Raw genomic sequence first — 24,411 nt, 5'->3', positions numbered from 1 at the left:
GCCAACGTAAAGGGCATTCCCTCCTGATCGCCAACGTAAAGGGCATTCCCTCCTGATCGCCAACGTAAAGCGCATTCACTCCTGATCGCCAACGTAAAGAGCAATTCACTCCTGATCGCCAACGTAAAGAGCAATTCACTCCTGATCGCCAACGTAAAGCGCATTCACTCCTGATCGCCAACGTAAAGCGCATTCACTCCTGATCGCCAACGTAAAGCGCATTCACTCCTGATAGCCAACGTAAAGGGCATTCACTCCTGATCGCCAACGTAAAGGGCATTCCCTCCTGATCGCCAACGTAAAGGGCATTCCCTCCTGATCGCCAACGTAAAGGGCATTCCCTCCTGATCGCCAACGTAAAGGGCATTCCCTCCTGATCGCCAACGTAAAGCGCATTCACTCCTGATCGCCAACGTAAAGGGCATTCCCTCCTGATCGCCAACGTAAAGAGCAATTCACTCCTGATCGCCAACGTAAAGAGCAATTCACTCCTGATCGCCAACGTAAAGAGCAATTCACTCCTGATCGCCAACGTAAAGAGCAATTCACTCCTGATCGCCAACATAAAGAAAAATTCACTCCTGATCGCCAATGTAAAGAGCAATTCACTCCTGATCGCCAACGTAAAGGGCATTCCCTCCTGATCGCCAATGTAAAGAGCAATTCACTCCTGATCGCCAACGTAAAGAGCAATTCACTCCTGATCGCCAACGTAAAGAGCAATTCACTCCTGATCGCCAACGTAAAGGGCAATTCACTCCTGATCGCCAACGTAAAGGGCAATTCACTCCTGATCGCCAACGTAAAGGGCAATTCACTCCTGATCGCCAATGTAAAAGCAATTCACTCCTGATCCCCAATGTAAAAGCAATTCACTCCTGATCCCCAATGTAAAAGCAATTCACTCCTGATCCCCAATGTAAAGGGCATCCTTCCCTGATCCCCAATGTAAAGGGCATCCTTCCCTGATCCCCAATGTAAAGGCAATTCTTTCCTGATCCCCAAAGTGTAAAGGGCATCCTTCCCTGATCCCCAATGTAAAGGAAATTCTTTCCTGATCCCCAAAGTAAAGGGCATCCTTCCCCAATGTAAAGGCAATTATTTCCTGATCCCCAATGTAAAGGCAATCCTTCCCTGATCACCAAAAAAAATGGTTTTACTTTTCTGAGATGGCTGAAGAAAGAAGAGAAGGTAAGAAGGTTGAGAAAAGCTGCTGTGATGTTTTGATCTTCCCTTTGCTGGACAGTACTGCTGCAGCGTATACATCCATCTCACATCCCTGCCCTGGTAACATTTTTAAAGGGATTGCATCAATCACACCACATCCTCCCCTCTGGGGTTACAACACGGCAGCTATGCGTCTTGTATAGATTAGTCATAACGAGCCCTCCATTTACTACACCAAGAGGATGATTATTAAAGTACAGTCATCTGTAGCAGCCAGAGGTGACCGATCATCTCTGGGGTCAGATATCCATCATCTGTCTTGTATCAGTGATCACGGATGGATAATGGCCCTATAATGTGGAGTCTACAATACATTGTACAATCCGGGTCAGGCAATGATCGCCGATCATGTGACCTCTACAATCAGCTCCTGATCACAGACACTTCCCCACCATCTGACCTCCAATGTATTGTACACGACACACGGGACTCACACCCCTCATATGCAGAGATCCCATTGGATTTCTAATTTGCAACATTACGCGGACTGACGACATTATAGGGGCAGATCCACAAAGGTATTACGCCGGCGTATCTCTTGATACGCCGCGTAATTTCAAATTTTGCGCTTCGTATCTTTGTTTTGTATCTTCAAAAACAAGATGCGACGGCATCTCGGCTAGATCCGACAGGCGTGCGTCTTAGTACACCGTCAGATCTAAGCTGCATTTTTTCGGCGGCCGCTAGGTGGCGTTTCCGTCGAAATCCGCGTTGAGTATGCAAATTAGCTAGTTCCGGCGATCCACGAACGTACGTCCGGCGCATTTTTTTTTACGTCGTTTGCGTTCTGCTTTTTCCGGCGTATAGTTAAAGCTACTGTACTCAATGTTAAATATGGCCGTCGTTCCCGCATACAATTTTGAATTTTTTACGTCGTTTGCGCAAGTCGTTCGCGAATAGGAATTTGCGTAGAATGACATCACCGTCGTAAGCATTTGCTGGTTCCGGTTTAATTTCGAGCATGCACACAGGGATACCCCCACGGACGCCGCAAATGAGCAGTTAAAAAAAAACGTTTACGTCGGGTCACGACATATTTACATAAAACACGCCCCCATCATAGAGATTTGAATGGCGTGCCATTACGCCGCCAAATATACACTACGCCGCTGTAACTTACGGCGCGGATTCTTTGTGGATTTAAAAAAAAAAAAAGTAAGTTACGGCAGCGTAGTGTATCTTGGATACGCTACGCCCGGCAGGTAAATGCGCCGCTGTACGAGGATCTGCCCCATAGACTTTTACACACGGGATTCCTAAAATTCGACATTTTTAGGCATTCGGGCGTTGTTTGTTTTTTTGATCTAAAAACGCAGCCTATTGATTTTTTATTGGCCTGTACACATAGGGGCACGTAAACATGCGCAGAGTATAGAACAGTAAAAAAAAAAGCCCCATTCACAAAGATGTAAAAATTGTACCGATCTTCTTGCGCATGTTTTTTAAGCGCAAAAGTTCTCGTGTAATGATCAGTAAATATTTTTCTGTAAAATTGTATTTTTTCTCCAATTTCTAGCAGCAATATGTGCTGATCATACAAGGAGCAGAGCCTGATGACATTATTAGGGGTCAGTCTTCATGTGATGTCAGTGGAGGGATCCACATGCAGATACAAGGAATGACCCCCGCCCATCCATCCCTCCCTGATGCCCTCATACACAAGGCGATGCCCTCATACACAAGGCGATGCCCTCATACACTGGGCAGATGTCAATGTTGTGGATGGCAATGTAAGGAATGGATGCACATGGGAGCTCCTCATCTATCTCTATGTGATCGCCCGCTCAGGCTCACCTTGCTGTAAGTCCTGGTGATCATACCACGGCTCATCCTCCTTGATCTCGAACTCCTCCACATTACTGTCGGTCAGCATGTTGGCAGCCTTGTCAGCCCGGCGGAGTGTGCTCGGCTCTCCCGGGGATCGGAGCTGCAAGATACTGACAGCTCCAAGAAGCCTCTCCCCGCCCGGCGGCCCCGCCTACAACCCCAGCGCCTCCGGAAAGAGCCGACAACTCCCGAGCCCCGCCGCAACGTGGCAATTCGAGTCCGTGACGTCAGTTTACAACGGGGAGGGGCTGTTTACAAATGGACGAATAGCGTATGGAGCAGGAACAACAGGTGCAATGAACGGACCAATGAATCGGTGAGGAGCAACGCTTGCTGTTTGTGATTGGTGGAGAAGGCAAAGCAAGCCCCTTTTGCTGCAGTGACTTCCGCGTTGTGTTGGAAGACGGCTGAAGCGTTCAGGTTGCGAGGGGCAACAGGCTGGTGGGGGCTTCCCGAGCATTGTGTGCAGGAGGAGCCGCGTGCCCCATAAGTGGTGGTAGTATGTGCACGGAGCATGCTTTCCATTGTGTCTGGGGGGGTGATGATGATGACAGGTCCTCTCTATTCTCATGGCATGTCATTCATAGATATCTGTGACATCCTGATGATGAATGGACCTGAGCATTGTTGTTGTTATGTCATAGATGATACATATGTCATAGACCAGCACTATGCTGATGATAATAACACACTAAGCACTGATTTATGGGGCTAGCTCTCTATGTATACTGTATATCCTTATAGGACGTGTTAATTTATATGTCGATTCCCTAGGGCGCGAAAAAACGCCATCAATAATTAATGTGCAACCCCGCCCCATCACAGCCAATCAAAACCATTGCTAGCTCATCGCACGGTAGTCAAATTTTTGTCTTAATTATGTCTAATCAAAAAAAGATTGTTTTATCGCACTGCGTCTGCCCAATTAATGCACACGGCGTCTGAATGCCAGAATTGCTGGCAGGAAATTGACATCAACATTGGTGTGAATAGGGGACATCGCTGACACGCATAGGGGACATCGCTGACACGCATAGGGGACGTCGCTGACACGCATAGGGGACATCACTGACACGCATAGGGGACGTCACTGACACGCATAGGGGACATCACTGACACGCATAGGGGACGCCACTGACACGCATAGGGGACATCGCTGACGCGCATAGGGGACATCACTGACACGCATAGGGGACATCACTGACACGCATAGGGGACATCACTGACACGCATAGGGGACATCACTGACACGCATAGGGGACATCACTGACACGCATAGGGGACATCACTGACACGCATAAGGGACATAACTGACACGCATAGGGGACATCACTGACACGCATAGGGGACATCGCTGACACGCATAGGGGACATCGCTGACACGCATAGGGGACATCGCTGACACGCATAGGGGACATCGCTGACACGCATAGGGGACATCGCTGACACGCATAGGGGACATCGCTGACACGCATAGGGGACATCACTGACACGCATAAGGGACATAACTGACACGCATAGGGGACATCACTGACACGCATAGGGGACATCACTGACACGCATAGGGGACGTCACTGACACGCATAGGGGACGTCACTGACACGCATAGGGGACGTCACTGACACGCATAGGGGACGTCACTGACACGCATAGGGGACATCAATGACACGCATAGGGGACATCAATGACACGCATAGGGGACATCGCTGACACGCATAGGGGACATCGCTGACACGCATAGGGGACATCGCTGACACGCATAGGGGACATCGCTGACACGCATAGGGGACGTCACTGACACGCATAGGGGACGTCACTGACACGCATAGGGGACTTCAATGACACGCATAGGGGACATCAATGACACGCATAGGGGACATCGCTGACACGCATAGGGGACGTCGCTGACACGCATAGGGGACGTCACTGACACGCATAGGGGACATCAATGACACGCATAGGGGACATCGCTGACACGCATAGGGGACATCGCTGACACGCATAGGGGACATCGCTGACACGCATAGGGGACATCGCTGACACGCATAGGGGACATCGCTGACACGCATAGGGGACATCGCTGACACGCATAGGGGACATCGCTGACACGCATAGGGGACATCGCTGACACGCATAGGGGACATCGCTGACACGCATAGGGGACATCACTGACACGCATAAGGGACATCACTGACACGCATAGGGGACATAACTGACACGTATAGGGGACATCAATGATACGCATAGGGGACATCACTGACACGTATAGGGGACATCACTGACACGTATAGGGGACATCAATGATACGCATAGGGGACATCACTGACACGCATAAGGGACATCACTGACACGCATAAGGGACATCACTGACACGCATAGGGGACATCACTGACACGCATAGGGGACATCACTGACACGCATAGGGGACATCACTGACACGCATAGGGGACATCAATGACACGCATAGGGGACATCAATGACACGCATAGGGGACATCGCTGGCACGCATAAGGGACATCACTGACACGCATAAGGGACATAACTGACACGCATAAGGGACATAACTGACACGCATAAGGGACATCACTGACACGCATAGGGGACATCACTGACACGTATAGGGGACATCAATGATACGCATAGGGGACATCACTGACACGTATAGGGGACATCACTGACACGTATAGGGGACATCAATGATACGCATAGGGGACATCACTGACACGCATAAGGGACATCACTGACACGCATAAGGGACATCACTGACACGCATAGGGGACATCACTGACACGCATAGGGGACATCACTGACACGCATAGGGGACATCAATGACACGCATAGGGGACATCACTGACACGCATAAGGGACATAACTGACACGCATAAGGGACATAACTGACACGCATAAGGGACATCACTGACACGCATAGGGGACATCACTGACACGTATAGGGGACATCAATGACAAGCATAGGGGACATCGCTGGCACGCATAGGGGACATCGCTGACACGCATAGGAGACATCGCTGACACGCATAGGGGACATCGCTGACACGCATAGGGGACATCGCTGACACGCATAGGGGACATCACTGACATGCATAAGGCACATAACTGACACGCATAGGGGACATCACTGACACGCATAGGGGACATCACTGACACGCATGGAAACTGATGTTGGTTTTCCCATCAGTTTTCTCGCACGTATGGTGTGAACGAGCCCTTCGTTTTAAAAAACAGTTAAATTCCTGGAATGTCAGAATTGCCAACTGTTGTGTGCAACCAAACGGTCAAACTAACAAATGGCTGGTCACATGTATTGCACCATGGCAGTTTCAGATCAAACAGAAGCAGCTTCCTTGGATGTAAAGGATAGGAGAGTTTAATTTAGGGCTGTCAGCTAAAGACGGAGAGCAACTGAGCATGTGCAGAGCAGGGTGAAACCATGTATTACTGGATTATAAATAGTATATATTTATTTAAACAATATGGCCCGGATTCACATACATCGGCGCATATTTATGCCACCGTAGCGCCATAAAGATACGAACGGCGCATGCGCCGTCCCGTGGACGCATCCAGTGCGCATGCTCAGAATCACGTCGGAACGACTCCCTAAGATACGACGGATCACTGCCTACGACGTGAACGTAACCTACGCCCAGCCATATTCACGTCCAACGTAAACATTTCAGCAAAAAAAAAAATTTCCTTTAAAGTCTAAAGCCTCGTACACATGCACGGTTTTCTCTGCAAAAAAGCTGCTGGGAGAGCGTGCATGTGTATGGTTCCTCGTCGAAAAAACTGCCTGAAATCTTGACAAGAAAAATAGAGAACCTGCTCTCTATTTTCTCGTCATGATTCTCGACAGTGTTTTCCTGCCGAGAAAACCGAGCGTCTGTGTACTTACCTGCCTCCATGGAAACCCGCGCATGCTCGATGAGACTTTGGCACATGCGCGGTAGCTTCCAAGGCATAGTGTAGGGTGTAGCAAGATGGCGGCAACGACATCGAATGTGACAAACGCATTCTCGTCGTAGTCAATGACATCACCGTGTTCTTGCCATTCAAAAGAACGGCGGTTCGTTTGAATGGCCCATGTGTACACTCAGCGAGCAAGAAAGCTTGCCAGGAATCTCATCGGGAAAAACGTTTTGATTCCTGGCTGTGTGTACAGGGCTTAAAGCGGTGGTTCACCCTTAGAGGGCACTTTTCCCCCTTAGATTCCTGCTCGTTTTTACTAGGGGAATCGGCTATTTATTTTAAAATATGTGCAGTACTTACCCGTTTACGAGATGCATCCTCTCCGTCGCTTCCGGGTATGGGCTTCGGGAATGGGCGTTCCTTCTTGATTGACAGGCTTCCGAGAGGCTTCCGACGGTCGCATCCATCGCGTCACGATTTTCCGAAAGAAGCCGAACGTCGGTGCGCAGGCGCAGTATAGAGCCGCACCGACGTTCGGCTTCTTTCGGCTACGAGTGACGCGATGGATGCGACCGTCGGAAGGCTGTCAATCAAGAAGGAACGCCCGCTCCCGAAGACCCATACCCGGAAGCGACGGAAGAAGATGCAGCTCGAAAACGGGTAAGTACTGCTCATATTTTAATACAAATAGCCGATTCCCCTAGACCGAACGAGCAAGAAGCTAAGGGGAGAAAAAAAATTTTTTTACAAATGGGTGAACTCCCGCTTTAACTCATGCCAATATTTTCATAAAGTGGAGGTGAGAGAAAATTCCTGTCAGGTTTTTATTTCTGTCTGGTTGATTTTCCCTCACTTCCTGTCCCTGTGGGGAAGTGGGTTCTAACCCTTCTCTGACCCAAACAAAATGAAATGTTTTATCTGGAGTCAGGCTTCAGCTCTGACTTTTTTAATCAAAACAGCTAAATGATCATTGCTGGTCTGAAATCCATAATTTTTTGCAAAGAAAATGGTTGTGATCAATGTTGTGGCATCAGCCACATGCTCTCTGTTTCTGGGAATGATCACTTTTCAGACAATGCTGGTGCCTGAATTTCATTTCTGCAAACCAGGATCAGAAATGTTGTGTTCTCAGCGAAATATTTCCTCAGGCCATGAGTTATTTGCTTTTGTCATTTCCATAAACTAGTAAAGCGAGTTAAAGAAGATCTGTTGTATTTTTGTTGTTGTTGTTGTACTGTTCTGTCTCCTACAGGACTAATCACATGTAATACTTTGTCCCATGTAGCTAGGTGCTTCCTAGCCCTAGTTATGAGGTCTGACCTTCACCCACTCCCACCCCCGGACTGATCTGACAACAGCTAATAAGAAGATGGATGCTGCAAAACAGCAGTTTGGCTTGGCTCTAAACATTTTTCCCAGACAAGCAACAGCAAGAGGAATGCAGAGGCTGACATTCTTCATTCTTCTTGTCGTTGTTTGTCAGGAAAAATTGCTCAGAGCTGAGACAAACTGCAGTTATGCAGCGTCCATCTCCTTCCTAGTTGTTGTTGCATCGGCCGCAGCATGAGGGAAAGAAGGTGCAGGTCGGACCTCATAGCTAGGGTTAGGAAGCGCCTAGCTACATGGGACAAAGTGTTACATGTGTTTTGGAAGGAGACAGAACAATAATAAAAATATAGTGTTAGATCTTTTTTGAAGCTGAACTCTGGGCACAATCCAAAGATACCCCCTGCACTGCAAGATTTAAATGCTTGTTTTTTTTTCTAGTGGAATAGTAAAAAGCTGTTTTAGGCCCTTTTCACACTACTGCGACTTCAAAGTTGCACGATTTTACAACATTTTTGCTGCAATTTCAGGGAATGCCTGTGTAACTGGCATCAAAGTCGGACCAAAGACTACTTTAGATTTTAAAGCCTCGTACACACGACCGGTTTTCCCAGCAAGAAAACTGCCAGGAGATCATTTGGACGGGAATCCCGGCCGTGTGTATGCTCCCTAGCAGGTTTCCCGTCAGGAAAACAGCCAGGAATTCCGACAGGAAAATAAAGAACCTATTTTCTCGTCGGGATTCCCGGCAGAGTGTTTCCTGCCGAGAAAACCGGTCGCCTGTATGCTTACCGGTCCCTCGCCATCCTCTCTTACTATGACTGGCTGTATGTGCCAACTGTGGCTCCCCGGCCACAGAAAACCGCTGGAATTTCTACACTTGAGCATATGTGCCCCGCACACCGTCCACCTCCATGAGCGGCTTATACCTGTCCTAAAAGATACATAGGCATTTCGATGTACAAGATGTGATGATGCATGGAAGTGCTTTTGAATTTCAAACTGCATTCTAGTTAAAGTTAAAAAACGAAAGCGCGCCTTTTTCATGCAAGCTGCCGTCTCCAGTCACAAGGCACACATACTGTATATTTCTAAAAGTAAAGGTCACATTTTATGCTGTGGTAGGAAGTTTAAAATATCAAGCCAGCCCTCGGGAGTTCAGGGTTAGGAGAACAGCAAACACTTCCTTTGAGGTGATTATCTGGTTGATGGGGTCTGTTTTTCCACCTTTCTCCTTGTAGGAATGGTGATATACAGTTATGTGACCAGGTGCTTGTCTGGGGTAGAATTCGGGAAGCAAAACGACCCCCATCCTCCTATCACCTTGTCCTAGATCTGGCATTCTGATAAAAGTATAGCTCGAAGAGGAAGTAAACCCTCTCTTTTTTTTTTTTCTGAAAAAAAAAACCCTGCATAGCATACTGGCTCGTTATGTGGCACTTGCCTGAAAAACAAAGCGCTCCTCGTTCCCCTCCGCAGATTCCTGCGCGGCCCCAGCAATATTCCATTCAGAAAACCGGCAAGCTCAGTGCGCCTGCGCCGTTGTCTACGGTGCGCATGCGCGATAGACATTGATGCAGTGTTTTCTGCAAATATCTTCTTAACCGTGCAGGTTAAGGAGATATTTCTTGCACCTACAGGTAAGCCTAGGGAATAAAATGCCGGCCATTGCAACTTTTTATCTCGCACAGTATTTGCGCAATAATTTTTCAAATGCCTTTTTTTGGGGGGGAAAAACGGTTTTGTGAATTAAAAAATAACAAAACAGTAAAGTTAGCCCAATTTTTTTGTATAATGTGAAAGATGAAGTTACGCCGAGTAAATAGATACCTAACATGTCACGCTTTAAAATTGCGCACACTCATGGAATGGCGCCAAACATCAGTACTTAAAAATCTCTATAGGCGTCGCTTATTTTTTTACAAGTTACAAATTTAGAGTTACAGAGGAGGTCTAGTGCTAGAATTGTTGCTGGCGCTCTAACGCACGCGGCGATACCTCACATGTGTGGTTTGAACGGCGTTTACATATGTGGGCGGGACTTATGTGTGTGTTCGCCTCTAAACGCGAGCTAACAGGGATAGGGGCTTTTAAAAAATGTTTTTTTATTATTTTAGTTTTTATTTTACTCAATTTCTTTTATTTTTACACTTTTTTTGACATTTTTTTTATTTTTTATCAATTTTATTCCTATTACAAGGAATGTAAACATCCCTTGTAATAGGAATGGTTTGTGACAGGTACTCTTTATGGAGAGATGCAGGGTCAATAAGACCCCACATCTCTCCTCCAGGCTGGAAAGCATTAGATCGTGAATTTTTTTTTTACAGATCTAATGCTTTCAGCCGCGATTGCGGCTGTGTTTACATTCCAGGACCCGGGCGTGACGTCATAACATCGCGCCCGGGCCTCCGACGATCATAGAGATGACTGGTGACCATCTGGTCACCAGTCTACTCTATGGTTTCCATCGGACGCCGGCGGATCGTTTCTCCGGGTCTCCGATGGCAAATGAGAGCCTGGAGAAGCACCGGATGGCGGCGGGAGGGGGGAGCGTCCCCTCCCGCCACCTATAAGATTGATCTTATGATCGTTCTTATGGTGCAGGGATTTCCCGGCTGAAGAGTTGGATATCTGAATGATGCCTGTGGCTGCAGGCATCTTTCAGATATCCCCACTGAAAGTCCAGGACGTCATATGACGTCCTTGGGCTGGAAGTGGTTAAACAGAGGACAACGGTCTGATGGACCGTTTTCATCGGTCAAAACCGATCGTTTGTGGGCCCCATAGGTTATTTAACCATCGGTTAAAAAAAAGCCAACTTGCTTTAAATTTAACCGATGGATTCCTAACCGATGGGGGAAAAAAACGATCGTTAGTAGGCACAACCATCGGTTAAAAATCCACACATGCTCAGAATCAAGTCGACGCATGCTTGGAAGCATTGAACTTATTTTTTTTCAGCACGTCGTCGTGTTTTACGTCACCGCGTTCTGACACAATCGTTTTTTTTTTTAGACCATCAGTCAGCTTCATCGGTTAACCGATGAAAACGGACCATCGTTTTTTTTTTTTTTGGGCACAAAAAATAAAGCAGGAACATCTAAACACAGGAAAAAGCGATCTGGGCAAACTATAAGCTAAACACAGGAATCCAAGTGTGAATGTAGGCAGTATAAACATCAGAGAAATAACTTGGGAAACCTAAAAAATATTTACAGCCAGGCCACTCCGATTTTCAGGAGACCCCAGCAGTGGGAGTCTTTTTATGTGTCTTTTCACAGCCTTTTTTCCTCTCGTAGAAACAACAAAGACCCTTTGGTAATTAATGCTGCTTTACTTCTGTTTATGTTTCCTCAGGTGAACTGTAAGCATGATGTTACCCTTCAGAATTAACAGGCTGGCTCTGGCCTACTCCATGACCACATTAGGAGCTGGAATGATGAACCATATATTTAATTTTTATTACGTGAAGCTGTTTCTTGACCGCTACAAAATATCAGAGGGAGCTTTTCATCAAGCTCAGGTACTATACATTTTTGTATTTCTGAGCAATTGTACCCACGTTGACACATAATTCTAATAAAAAAATATGCATTTATAGTAGCTACAATACTATTCTAAGTCTTCCCATGGACGGGCAGGGGTGAAAAAAACAGGTGGTTGAGCACAGTTTTACAAACTGTTGGGCTGCAAGTTAACATGGCCAGCGACCACATTATATACTGCCACAGTCATGGCATGGCAGAATTTATACCACATGACCCATTCAAGGCACTACTGCCACCGATCGTGACCCATTAAATGCCCAGGAATAGAGCCATGTCGTAACTTTGTATAATGCATTTGGCTGCGGAGTGGTGGAATTTCAATGGTTGGGGAGGCCACATAATGTCTCCAAGCCGACTGTGAAAGGCATCTTGTATGGCAATGATGGCCCTTTCACACTGGTGCGTTTTTTGCCGCGTTTTTCGCGGTAAAAATAGCGCTATTAAAACGCTCCCCATGCCCCTCTCCATTGAAATGAATTAAAAACGCTGTGTTTTACCGCAATTTTAACGCTCCGTTTTTACTGCGTTTTTACAGCGTTTTTTAATTCATTTCAATGGAGGTGGCATGGGGAGCATTTTATGAGCGTTTTAATGGCGCTATTTTTACCGCGAAGACGCGGTAAAAACACACCAGTGTGAAAGGGCCCTGATGGTTGCACATGTAAACCAGGTTATACTCTCCTCTTTGTCCAATTAGAGGATGTTTTGCATCCATTTGAAAAATGCAAGACATGCTTTGCTAGTGCTGAACAACCAACTTCCTGTGTTTAGAATGCAGCAGGCCAGCTGCTCAGCACTGGACCCAGAACCAGGTGGAGATCATTGAAGTAGCGATGTCTACCTGAGTGAATTTCCACCTTCTAGAGGCATTGGCCAGGTATAGTATACGCAGGGTTTTAAAATTTCAAGTCCTGAACCACTAGCCAGGTCTTAAAAGTTACTCGCCAACAGTTACCCCTCCCAACCTCTACCCCGTCCCACCCTTAAGGCCGCCCCTAAACACACCCTCATAAATTATCTCATGAAATTACACCATTAAATGTTTTATACAGAATTTAATTCCAAACTTAAATATTAAAGGGGTTATAAAGGTAAAAGTTTTTTTTCAGAGGAATAGCGGCCCCCGTTTACTTACCCGACTCTTCGAAAGTCCCACGCCGTGAACGCGCAGGCTTCTCAGTCGGCATCTCAGGTCATTCATTGGTTGATTGAAAGCAGCGCAGCCATTGGCTCACGCTGCTGTCAATCATATCCAATGACGTGGTGTGCCACAGGGCGGGCCGAGTGATACAGTGAGCGGCTATGGCCGCCGGCTGTATCACAGGAGCGCGCCCGCAACAACTCATCACCATGCGAGTTCGCTCCCATTAAGGTGATTAGTTCTTGCGAGGGGGAGCTGAGACAGCCGCTGAAGGACCCCAGAAGAACAGGTTCAGGGGCCACGGGGGGGGCAAAACGAGCTGCACAGTGGAGGTAAGTATAACATGTTTGTTATTTTAAAAAAAATGTACTTTACATACTCTTTTTTTTTTTTTTCAAACAAAAGGTTTTTATTGGAATACAGTGTATACATCACAAGAACAGATACGTAAAAGTGATAATCAAATAAATACAAAATACAAAAGTCGTCATGCTGTGTAATAACCAGTTTGTCTGGTACACACCGGCGAGTTCTCCAGAATTGAGTAGGATATATTTACAGGCAGATAGTAGGGCGGCAATGCTACAATTCGTGACACTATCCATCGGGGCGTAGTCAACACTCATGTGCAGGTGTCAGGGTTCTGCAACCACTTATCCCAAATGTTGTTATATTTAGTCGGACATCCCCTTAGTCGGACATTTTGTAAGGCATAGTCATATTGATCTCAGTCTTCCACTCCGACAGAGTTGGGGGCACTGGCCTCATCCATTTCCTGGCTATGAGTTTCCTAGCTGAAAATAATGTCTCTTGTAGGAATATTTTAGTGGGTCTGTCTAGGACATCAGGAAAAATCCCTAGTAGGCACTGTTTTGGGTCCAGGGCCAAGGGGGAACCCATGCTGTCATGTAAAAACGTCACAACCTGGGCCCAAAAACCCTGAATCTTGAGGAAAGCCCACAAAAGGTAAAAAAACTTGCCTGTTTCCACTCCACAACCCGGACACAGGGCAGATTGATTTCTCTTATACCTGGCCACTCTAAGCGGCGTAAGGTACGCTCTATGTGTAATAAAAATCTGGGTCAACCTATATCAGTCAGTCTAGGTGATACCTCCCTACACGTCTCCAACGCCTCCTCCCACTCTTCGTTCTCGAGTGGACCCACCTCCCTCTCCCAACAGGGTTTCAGATTGTAAGCTATTTTGCTGGACACAGGCGTGGACAACATGGAGTAAAAGGAGGAGATCAGACCCTTTGGCAATAATAGGGTTAGGGGTAGGCCGGGGGGGGTGTCCACTGGAACTGTACCTGGGCTGCGTGACGTATCTGGGGGAAGCAAAATAACATGTGATTCTGAAGCGAGAATTCATCCCTGAGTGCATTAAAGGTCTTGATGGCCCCGTCAGAGAACAGATGGTGCAAGTAATATATACCTCGAGAGCTCCAGATCTCTGGGTTCTGAATGCGTCTAAATTCCAGTAGGTGCTTGTTGTACCACAAAAGTGCGTAATCATTGTAAACAGGAATTCCAAGTTTAGAGGAAGCCAACCCCCATATGCATTTCCAATGATACAGAAGGGACTTTGTGTCGCCCTCCAATCCTGCACTACCTGTCCCCATTACTATTGCGTACAGTGGGTTGTTAGTTCTCTGCGCCCATCTTGGACATAACAGAAGTCTAAAACGTTCACTGTCGGCTTTGTCTATATGAAACAACTGGGAAAGCTGAGCCGCTATGTAGTAATGATTAAAGTCCGGCAAAGCTATACCCCCCATGTCTGTCGAGTTTTTGAGTGACTGCCTAGAAAGTTTATGTCGATTGTCCACCCAATACGAATGGTTTAAGAAGGGCTTTTAGAGCTTTAAAATACTTCAAAGGAAGATAGATTGGGGAGTGCCAGAGGACATAAAGGACCTTGGGCAAGAGAACCATCTTTACCAGATTTACCCGACCCCATACCCCCAGCGGCAAACGGGTCCACGTACGGAGTTTAGTCTTAATTAAGGAAAAGAGGGGTTCTATGTTCAGGGCAATGTAGTCCGCAGGGGTTCTAGATATGCGCACCCCCGGATATTTTATGACCTCAAGTTCTTTGTAGTGGTAAGTTGGCCTTGGCCTCCGAGGGGGGAAAGCCATCAAGCGGTAGTATCTGGGACTTGCTCCAATTTTTCTTTAGGCCAGAGAAGTGCCCAAACCGCTCGATAGTCTAAAGAGCCAGACGGAGGGAGGGACCCGAGTCGGCTAAATATAGCAGCGTGTCATCCGCGTAAAGACTGATATTTTTCCGTCAGAGACCCCAAACTCAATCCCCTGCTCTCCGGATCTGCTCGAATGGCCACGGCCAAGGGTTCCGCCGCCAATGCGTAGAGCAGTGGGGAAAGTGGGCAGCCCTGCCTCGTGCCTCTACTGAGGTCAAACACCGATGAGGGCCAACTGTTCGCCACCACCCTGGCAGTCGGATTTTGATAAAGGAGCTGAGTCCATCTAATAAAATTGCAACCAAAGCCATAGCACTCCAAGCATCTCCAGAGGTACCTCCACTCCACCGAGTCTAATGCTTTTGCGGTGTCAAGTGTCACCACTACTCGCGTCCCCACCGCGTCATGCATCACCTGTAAGTACTTTACATACTCTTTAACAACAACTTTAACAATATTAACATAAAGCATATCAGTGCAGCATACAAATGCTACCTTATCAGTGCAGCTTCATCAATGGCCACCAGTGCAGCATATCAGTTCTGCCTTATCAGGACAACCCCATCTGTGCAGCTTATCAGTTGGTCCTTATCAGTGGCCATCAGGGCAGCTTATCGGTGACCATCAGTACACCCTATCAGCGCCCATCAGTGCAGCCTATGATTGGCCCATCAGTGCAGCCTATGATTGGCCCATCAGTGCAGCCTATGATTGGCCCATCAGTGCAGCGTATCATTGCCCATCAGTCCAGCGTATCATTGTCCATCAGTGCAGCGTATCATTGTCCATCAGTGCAGCGTATCATTGTCCATCAGTCCAGCGTATCATTGTCCATCAGTGCAGCGTATCATTGTCCATCAATGCTGTATATTATTGCCCTATTAAGAATACTTTATTTTCATTGGGGAAAAAAATGACATAAATTTTATTTCGGTACAGCATTGCATGACCACACAATTGTCAGTTAAAGTAAAGCAGTGCCGTATCGTAAAAAATAGTGATTAAGTTGCTCAGACAGAGATGGTGGATTCAAGAGCCAACTAGTTAGGGCATAAATATGCATGTATTTATAACCTGAACGCGCATTTTATGATGTGAGTGGATCCAGCGCAAACAGGCGTTCTCTCTGGTGGACCAAAGAAGTCCATCCTGGATGACTGATTGGGGTAGATTTACTAAACCTGATGCATACAAAATCTGGTGCAGCTCTTCATAGTAACCAAGCAGCTTCCAGGTTTTATTGAACAAGCTATGCACAGCTGCACCAGATTCTGTGTGCACCAGTTTTGGTAAATCTCCCCTGTTATATCCCAAAATCAGCCAAACGATATATCTGTAGAGATTTCACATTGCCTACGTTTATTTCCTGATCCAGTGTAATCAACCAATTGTCTCACATCTCTGGGTACCTTTTGGACAAAATTAACTATGCATTTTAATACATTCTAAATTATAGGGTGGACCTGACTCGTGAGGCTTGTCTTTAATGTGGGTGAGACATCATTAAACAAACATAAATGCTTGTTACATGTAACCATTTATTAGCCAGGAGAAAAATAATTCATAAAGTGGATGTAGGGAAAACCTGCAGGGAAAAATGGAAGAGGCATACAGTGGGGAAAAAAAAGGATTTTTGTACTCACCGTAAAATCCATTTCTCTGAGTTCATAGACGGACACAGCATCCTTTGACCTTAGGGTTATGCTTCTTCCTACCAGGAGATTTAGGCAGAATTCTACAGCACTTAAGGTGTTAAAAACTTTCCTTCATGCCGCTCCTCCCAGGGGGCGTGGCTCCCCCAGGCATAACCCCCACTCTGCTTTAGCAGCCTCAGTTCGTAACAAGCAGTACAAACAAAGGAGGGGTGGGTGCTGTGTCCGTCTATGAACTCAGAGAAATGGATTTTACGGTGAGTACAAAAATCCTTTTTTCTCTTTCGTTCATAGACGGACACAGCATCCTTTGACCTTAGGGACGTCCCCAAGCAGTGTCAAAAAAATTCGAGGGGTGGGAAAATAACACAGCAAAAACAGGTTACACCCCAAACAAAACCGGAGTTACTCAACGGAGGAACTCCAACCTTAAACTGCCGCCTGTAACACCCTGCGGCCGAAGGAGGCATCAGAAGATGCACTCACATCCACCTTATAAAACTTTGAAAAAGTGTGGAACGACGACCAGGTCGCTGCCTTACACACCTGTAACACAGAGGCTTGGTGTCGGAAGCCCAGGAGGCCCCGATCGCCCTGGTCGAATGCGCCATGACCCGAAAGGGAGGCGCCCGCCCCTTCAGGGCGTAGGCCTGAAGCACAACCTGTCGGATCCACCTGGAAATGGTGGCCGACGAGACTGCCAGGCCCTTACTGGGACCGGACACAGACACGAACAGCGAGTCCGACTTCCGGAACGGAGCTGTCGCCGACAAGTAAACTCGAAGGGCCCGAACCACATCCAGAGAATGTAAAGAGGCCTCCTTCGGGTTCTTCGGCTGAGGACATAATGATGGAACAACAATGTCCTCGTTAATGTGAAAGGCCGAAACGACCTTCGGAAGAAAAGAGGGCTGCGGGCGCAGCACCGCCTTATCCTGATGGATGACCAAGTAGGGGGCCTTGCAATACAAGGCCGCCAGTTCAGACACTCGTCTGATAGAGGTAATAGCTACCAGAAAGACCACCTTCTGCGACAAAGTCAGCAAGGGGATCTCCCGAATGTCCTCAAAGGGGGCACGCTGAAGCGCCGAGAGGACCAAGTTCAAGTCCCAAGAAGGTAGCGGAGGGCGCACCGGGGGGGCCACATGCCGGACCCCCTGCACAAACGTGCGAACCAAAGAATTCGCTGCCAAGGGACGCTGAAAATAAACAGCCTGAGCAGAAATCTGACTCTTGATCGTGCTCAAGGCAAGAGCCTGGTCCACTCCCCGCTGTAGGAACAGCAGGATCCGGGACACCACGTAAGTACGGGGGTGCCACTTCATCTCCTCACACATAGAGATGTATGCTTTCCATGTACGATGGTAAATTTTTCGAGAAGTGGACTTCCGTGCACGCAGCATGGTAGAGATTACCGGGCCCGACAGGCCCCGGTCCTTCAGTACCTGGTTTTCAACAGCCACGTCGTTAAAGCCAGTGACCGTAAAGCAGGATGGAAGATCGGGCCCTGAGACAGGAGATCTTCCCTCAGAGGCAGACGCCAGGGGGCGTCTGTCACCAGACGTACCAGGTCCGCGTACCAAGAGCGACGCGGCCAATCCGGGGCGATCAGGATCGTTGGAATACCTTCGGCTTCCACCCTGCGCAGCAGGCGGGGTAGGAGCCTTAGAGGAGGGAAGGCGTAAATCAGGTGATATTGACCCAGGGAGCCACTAACGCGTCTGACGTGTCTGCCCACGGGTCCCTTGACCTAGCCACAAACCATGGTACCTTCCGATTGAGACGGGACGCCAGAAGGTCCACGTCTGGAGTGCCCCATTTTTGGCACAGGATCTGAAACACCTCCGGGTGGAGAGACCACTCCCCTTGATCCAGAGTCATGCGACTTAGGGAGTCGGCTTGCCAATTCAGAACTCCCGGAATGTATACCGCCGACAGGGCCGGAACGGACCTTTCGGCCCACCGAAGTATGTGAGCGACCTCCGTCGCCGCGGCCGAGCTCCTTGTGCCGCCCTGATGATTGATGTACGCCACGGCCGTGGCGTTGTCGGACTGGATCCTGACAGGACGGCCCTTTAGCTCCAGCGACCACCTGACAAGGCACAGCTTGATTGCTCGGAGCTCCAGGATATTGATCGGCAGGCGGGACTCCTCCCGAGTCCAGCGCCCCTGGGCTGACTGGGTGCCCCAGACGCCCCCCCAGCCGAAGAGGCTGGCATCCGTCGTGACCACTGTCCAGCGGCACGGAAGAAAAGACTTCCCGGACCGAAGCACCGGAGACGTCAGCCACCATGCCAGGGAAGACTTGGCCAGATGGCTCAACCGAATCTGGTGATCCAGAGAAGATGGGACCCTGTCCCATCGTGACAGAATCTCCTTCTGTAGTACCCTGGTGTGGATTGGGCATACAGAACTGCCTCGAAGGAGGCCACCATCAGACCCAGAACCCGCATGCAGAAGCGAAGAGATGACCACTTCTGGGTCAACAACTGTCTCACTGCAGATTGCAGGGTCAGCAGGTTTTGCGATGGGAGGAACACTTTTGTCTCCCCCGAATCCAAAACCAGCCCCAGGGGTTCCAGCCTCTGGGACGGAACCAACACTGATTTTCTGAGATTCAGAAACCAGCCGAACTCCTGCAGAGTCCGACACGTGATGGACACGTCCTCCTCTAACTCTGAGCCTGAAGAAGCTCTCAGGAGAAGGTCGTCCAGGTATCCCACGATAGCGATCCCTCGCTGCCGTAGCAAGGCCAGGATCGGGGCGAGCACCTTGGTGAACACCCGTGGTGCCGACGCCAGCCCGAACGGGAGGGCCACGAATTGATAGTGGTCCTCCCCGATCGCAAAGCGCAGATACCTTTGGTGGCTTGTGCAAACGGGAACATGCAGGTATGCGTCCATGATGCCTCAGGACGCCATGAAGTCCCCCTGGTGGAGGGACGCCATGATAGAACGGACCGACTCCATCCTGAATCGCTGCACCTTGACAAAGGAGTTGAGGGCCTTTAGGTCCAGGATAGGGCGAACCCCTCCCTTCTTGGGGACCACGAACAGATTGGAGTAGAACCCCCGAAACCGTTCCAGCGAGGGGACCGGCACAACCACCCCCCTGTCCAGAAGATCCTGGACAGCCCCGGACAGGGCTAGCCGACGATCCGGAGGAAGCTGGAGGTTGGATGGAAAAAAATCTGTTTGGGGGACAAGAAAGGAACTCTATCTTGTACCCCGAGGCGACCACCTCGCAAACCCAACGGTCGGATAGAAGAGAATTCCACCGATCCACGAAGTCGTGAAGCCGTCCCCCCACCCGAGACCCGGGCGGGGGCAGACCTTCATGCGGAAGCAGGCTTGTCCGCAGGCTTGTTCGGTATTTTGAACCAGGGGCGCTTACGCCCGGCAGCAAGGGCTTTTGCACCTTGCGGACCTTTTCCAGCCGCGCTGGCGCACGAAAAAAACCGTTTAGGGGGTAGTAAAAGTAGGACCTTGCTTGCGGCGAGGTTCCCTACCCTTCCCCGACTGAGGGAGCAAGGTGCTCTTACCTCCAGTGGCATCCTTAATGATGTCATCCAGGGATGCCCCCAAAAGCCGTCCGCCCTTAAAGGGCAAATCTACCAAGGCCTTTTTTGAGTACTGGTCAGCCGACCAGCACTTCAGCCATATAAGGCGGCGCAGAACCACTGCGTAGACAGAAGCCCTGGAAAGCAAAGGAATCTAATCCATATCCGCCTCGCAGAGAAACTTCTGACCCTGAATCAACTGTTCAGCCAGGTCCCTAGAGGACTCGGAAGCCCCCTGGACCTCCAGGTCCTGCAGCAGGAGCTTCGCCCTTTCAGTCAGCGTCTGAGCTACCAGGGCTCCGGCCAGAGCCGGCCTTACCACCGAACCCACCACCGAGAACAGGGAGCGGGCCACGGCCTCCACTCTCCTATTAGCGGGGTCCTTGAAAGCAGGAGCCCCCTCCACAGGCAACGTAGTAGCCTTACTCAGTCTGGACACAGGAGGGTCCACCGACGGAGGAGTGACCCACTTTTTTAAAAAAGTCCTCCTCCAGGGGGTAACGGTAGCAAAGCTTTTAGGAACCGTAAAAGCCTTTTGCGGTGTATCCCATTCCTTATACAACATATTGTCTAAATAAGGAACACAGGGGAATACCTTAGCGGTACGCGGTGGTTTGCGGAATCCAAAAGGACTGACACCGCTGGTGTCTCCGCCAAATCCTCTAAATGAAGAGCCTCACGCACCGCAGTAATAAGAGCTCCAACAAATTCCTTATCAGCAGACTCCGCAGCAGAGTCATCCTCGCTGTCCATGTGGGTTAAGCCCGCATCCTCTGACATGACAGAACCAGAAGCATCAGATTCTGCGTCAGAGATATCCCCAGAAACAGCCTCCGGGGGGGGGCGCTTTTTTACCCCCCAACCGAGCACTGGCTGCTTCAAACCTGGTGAGAAAAGACTCCAGGACAGCCGACACCGATTGAACAGATGTGGCAGGGGGAGGGGCGCTTAAGGGTTAATTCCGGCATTGTAAGAAATGAGGGGCCTGATTCAGGCTCCATATTGCCGTTGCCATTTCACCCCTACTGCCAAGGGCAGGAAAAAAGTCCCCCACAGGTCACCTCCCGGCCGCTAGAGCACAGTATGGGGCCCCCTGAGACTCACCACCCCCTGGTACAGCGCGGTCTGTGAAGGCAAGTGTGTGCTGAGGAGAAGCTGCAGCGCTGCGTCTGTCCCCTCAGATGATTCGCGGTCTTTTTTCCCCGCCGAAACGGCCACTAGAGGCCGAACTAGTGCTGAAAATGGCGCCGGCCACAAGAAAATGGCCGCCGAATAATACAAGCGCGGCTCCGGCAAAATGGCCGCCGTTGCGCAGTTTTAAAAAGACAGTGTACCCAAAAATGACAGTACACCAAAACAGCACACAGCACACACAAAAATGCCCAGAATGTCCACCACAGTCCCCTGCAGTGACACAGAACAGCCCCAGCCATACCCGAGTGAAAAAAAAAAAAAAAAAAAAAAAATATGAGCCCCAGGGAAAAAACCCCCTGCACAGCCGTCACCCAAAGGGGAAAGGAGGGAGAGGAATAAGGGAGAGAGGAAAGCAGGGGAAAACCCTCAGTCGACCTCCCAAGGGAAAACATTCCAGCCAGACCACTTACCTGAGTAAGGGGCCACTACTTACCTGTCCTGCGACTACCTGGCTGGAGGTATCCCAGACAGAACCAACGTCCGCGAACGGCATGGCTGTCAGCCAGACACACTGTGACAAGGCCATAGAGACCGGTCATATGTGTGCCCTAGAACCGAAGTTCCCCGGCCGCCCCTGGAGCAATGGGGCCTGTCGTGGACGTCCCAAAGCGGAGCTGAGGGCCGGCACACGCTCGAAGGCCGAACCTGGGGGGACTACAAGGGTCGAGGACCCAGCCTGTCACCCAGTCGGCTGTTGATAGAAGAATCGCAGGATTCAAAAATAAAAATAAAATAAAAAAGCGAGGAAAAAACTCGCAAAAATGCAAAAAAATTTGCAAGAAAAAACTCCAGAGTCCAGGACTCCAGAGAGAGCCTGACTCTCCTGACGGTTAGGCAGAAACAAACTGAGGCTGCTAAAGCAGAGTGGGGGTTATGCCTGGGGGAGCCACGCCCCCTGGGAGGAGCGGCATGAAGGAAAGTTTTTAACACCTTAAGTGCTGTAGAATTCTGCCTAAATCTCCTGGTAGGAAGAAGCATAACCCTAAGGTCAAAGGATGCTGTGTCCGTCTATGAACGAAAGAGAAAAGTATTTAGTCAGCCAACAATTGTGCAAGTTCTCCCACAGATGAGAGGCCAGTAATTGTCATCATAGGTATATCTCAACTATGAGAGACAAAATGTGGAAACAAATCCAGACAATCACATTGTCTGATTTGGAAAGAATTTATTTGCAAATTATGGTGGAAAATAAGTATTTGGTGTCCTCTACAAACACGCAAGAGTCCACAACCTCAAACAGTCACACGCCAAACTCCACTATGGTGAAGACCAAAGAGCTGTCGAAGGACACCAGAAACAAAATTGTAGACCTGCACCAGGCTGGGAAGACTGAATCTGCAATAGGCAAGCAGCTTGGTGTGAAGAAATCAACTGTGGGAGCAATAATTAGAAAATGGAAGATATACAAGACCACTGATAATCTCCCTCAATCTGGGGCTCCACGCAAGATCTCACTCCGTGGGGTCAAAATGATCACAAGAACGGTGAGCAAAAATCCCAGAACCACACGGGGGAGACCTAGTGAATGACCTGCAGAGAGCTGGGGCCAACGTAACAAAGGCTACCATCAGTAACACACTACGCCTCCAGGGTCTCAGATCCTACAGTGCCAGACATGTCCCCCCTGCTTAAGCCAGTACATGTCCGGGCCCGTCTGAGGTTTGCTAGAGAGCATTTGGATGATCCAGAAGAGGATTGGGAGAATGTCATATGGTCAGATGAAACCAAAGTAGAACTGTTTGGTAGAAACACAACTCGTCGTGTTTGGAGGAGAGAGAATTCTGAGTTGCAACCAAAGAACACCATACCTACTGTGAAGCATGTGGGTGGCAACATCATGCTTTGGGGCTGTTTCTTTGCAAAGGGAACAGGACGACTGATCCGTGTACATGAAAGAATGAATGGTGCCATGTATCATGAGATTTTGAGTGTAAACCTCCTCCCATCAGCAAGGGCATTGAAGATGAATTGTGGCTGGGTCTTTCAGCATAACAATGATCCCAAACTCACCGCCCGGGCAATAAAGGGTTGGCTTTGTAAGAAGTATTTCAAGGTCCTGGAGTGGCCTAGTCAGTTTCCAGATCTCAACCCCATAGAAAACCTTTGGAGGGAGTTGAAAGTCCGGGTTGCCCAGCGACAGCCCCAAAACATCACTGCTCTAAAGGAGATCTGCATGGAGGAATGGGCCAACATACCAGCAACAGTGTGTGACAACCTTGTGAAGACTTTCTGTAAGTCTCTACAAATCAGACAATGTGATTGTCTGGATTTGTTTCCACATTTTGTCTCTCATAGTTGAGATATACCTATGATGACAATTGCAGGCCTCTATCATCTTTTTAAGTGGGAGAACTTGCACAATTGGTGGCTGACTAAATACTTTTTACCCCCTCTGTATCTTGGTAGTCTGCAAATGTGATTATAAATCTACTAGCAAAAATCTGTCTTTTCTCTGAATGGGCTGAATACCAAAAGACGCATCGCTGCAGTGTGTGTTGGAAAAGTGGCGGCAAGCACAGAGGCAGATGTCGGTGCAGGGGTGAGTGAAGTGGGGGCATGCACTGGATGAAGCTTTGGGGCAGGTGTAATGGTTAGAATGAGCATTACTGTGCTGGAGAAGCAGGATGGGGGTGGTGAAAACAGGGGGGTTGAGTTGATGCGAATACATGTTGGGGGAAGGGCTTTCAGGTTTGGTGGTTAGAAATGGGACCCAGTGGTGATGAATGGACAAGTGGGGGGGGGGGGGGGGGGGGGGGTACAGGGTCTTTTATGAGTGGTGCTTATGCTGTCAGCAGTAAATCCAGGTG

General features: G+C 48.9%; 2 protein-coding genes across 3 annotated transcripts in view; one reads left to right on the top strand and one right to left on the bottom strand.

Moving 5' to 3' along the window:
• CDR2 (cerebellar degeneration related protein 2) overlaps nucleotides 1-3,242 on the bottom strand; it is a 32,130-nt gene extending 28,888 nt beyond the window's left edge. The window contains exon 1 of the mRNA XM_040356830.1: nucleotides 3,022-3,242. Within this exon, the coding sequence (XP_040212764.1) occupies nucleotides 3,022-3,100 (79 nt within the window). The 5' untranslated portion in view covers nucleotides 3,101-3,242. The remainder of the gene's footprint in view (nucleotides 1-3,021) is intronic.
• A 189-nt stretch (nucleotides 3,243-3,431) lies between these two features.
• The window catches only part of LOC120943493 (transmembrane protein 180-like), an 87,507-nt gene continuing 66,527 nt past the window's right edge, over nucleotides 3,432-24,411 (top strand). Inside the window, exons 1-2 of one of the 2 annotated variants that reach the window (XM_040356829.1) lie at nucleotides 3,432-3,550; nucleotides 11,668-11,833. In XM_040356829.1, the coding sequence (XP_040212763.1) occupies nucleotides 11,681-11,833 (153 nt within the window). In that variant the 5' untranslated portion in view covers nucleotides 3,432-3,550; nucleotides 11,668-11,680. Of the gene's footprint in view, nucleotides 3,554-11,667; nucleotides 11,834-24,411 lie in introns of both variants that reach the window. The other variant, XM_040356828.1, reaches the window with a different exon arrangement.

The sequence above is a fragment of the Rana temporaria genome, chromosome 6 (genome assembly GCF_905171775.1).
Source record: "Rana temporaria chromosome 6, aRanTem1.1, whole genome shotgun sequence".
Lineage (NCBI taxonomy): Eukaryota > Metazoa > Chordata > Amphibia > Anura > Ranidae > Rana > Rana temporaria.
This window is presented reverse-complemented; position numbering and strand designations above follow the sequence as displayed.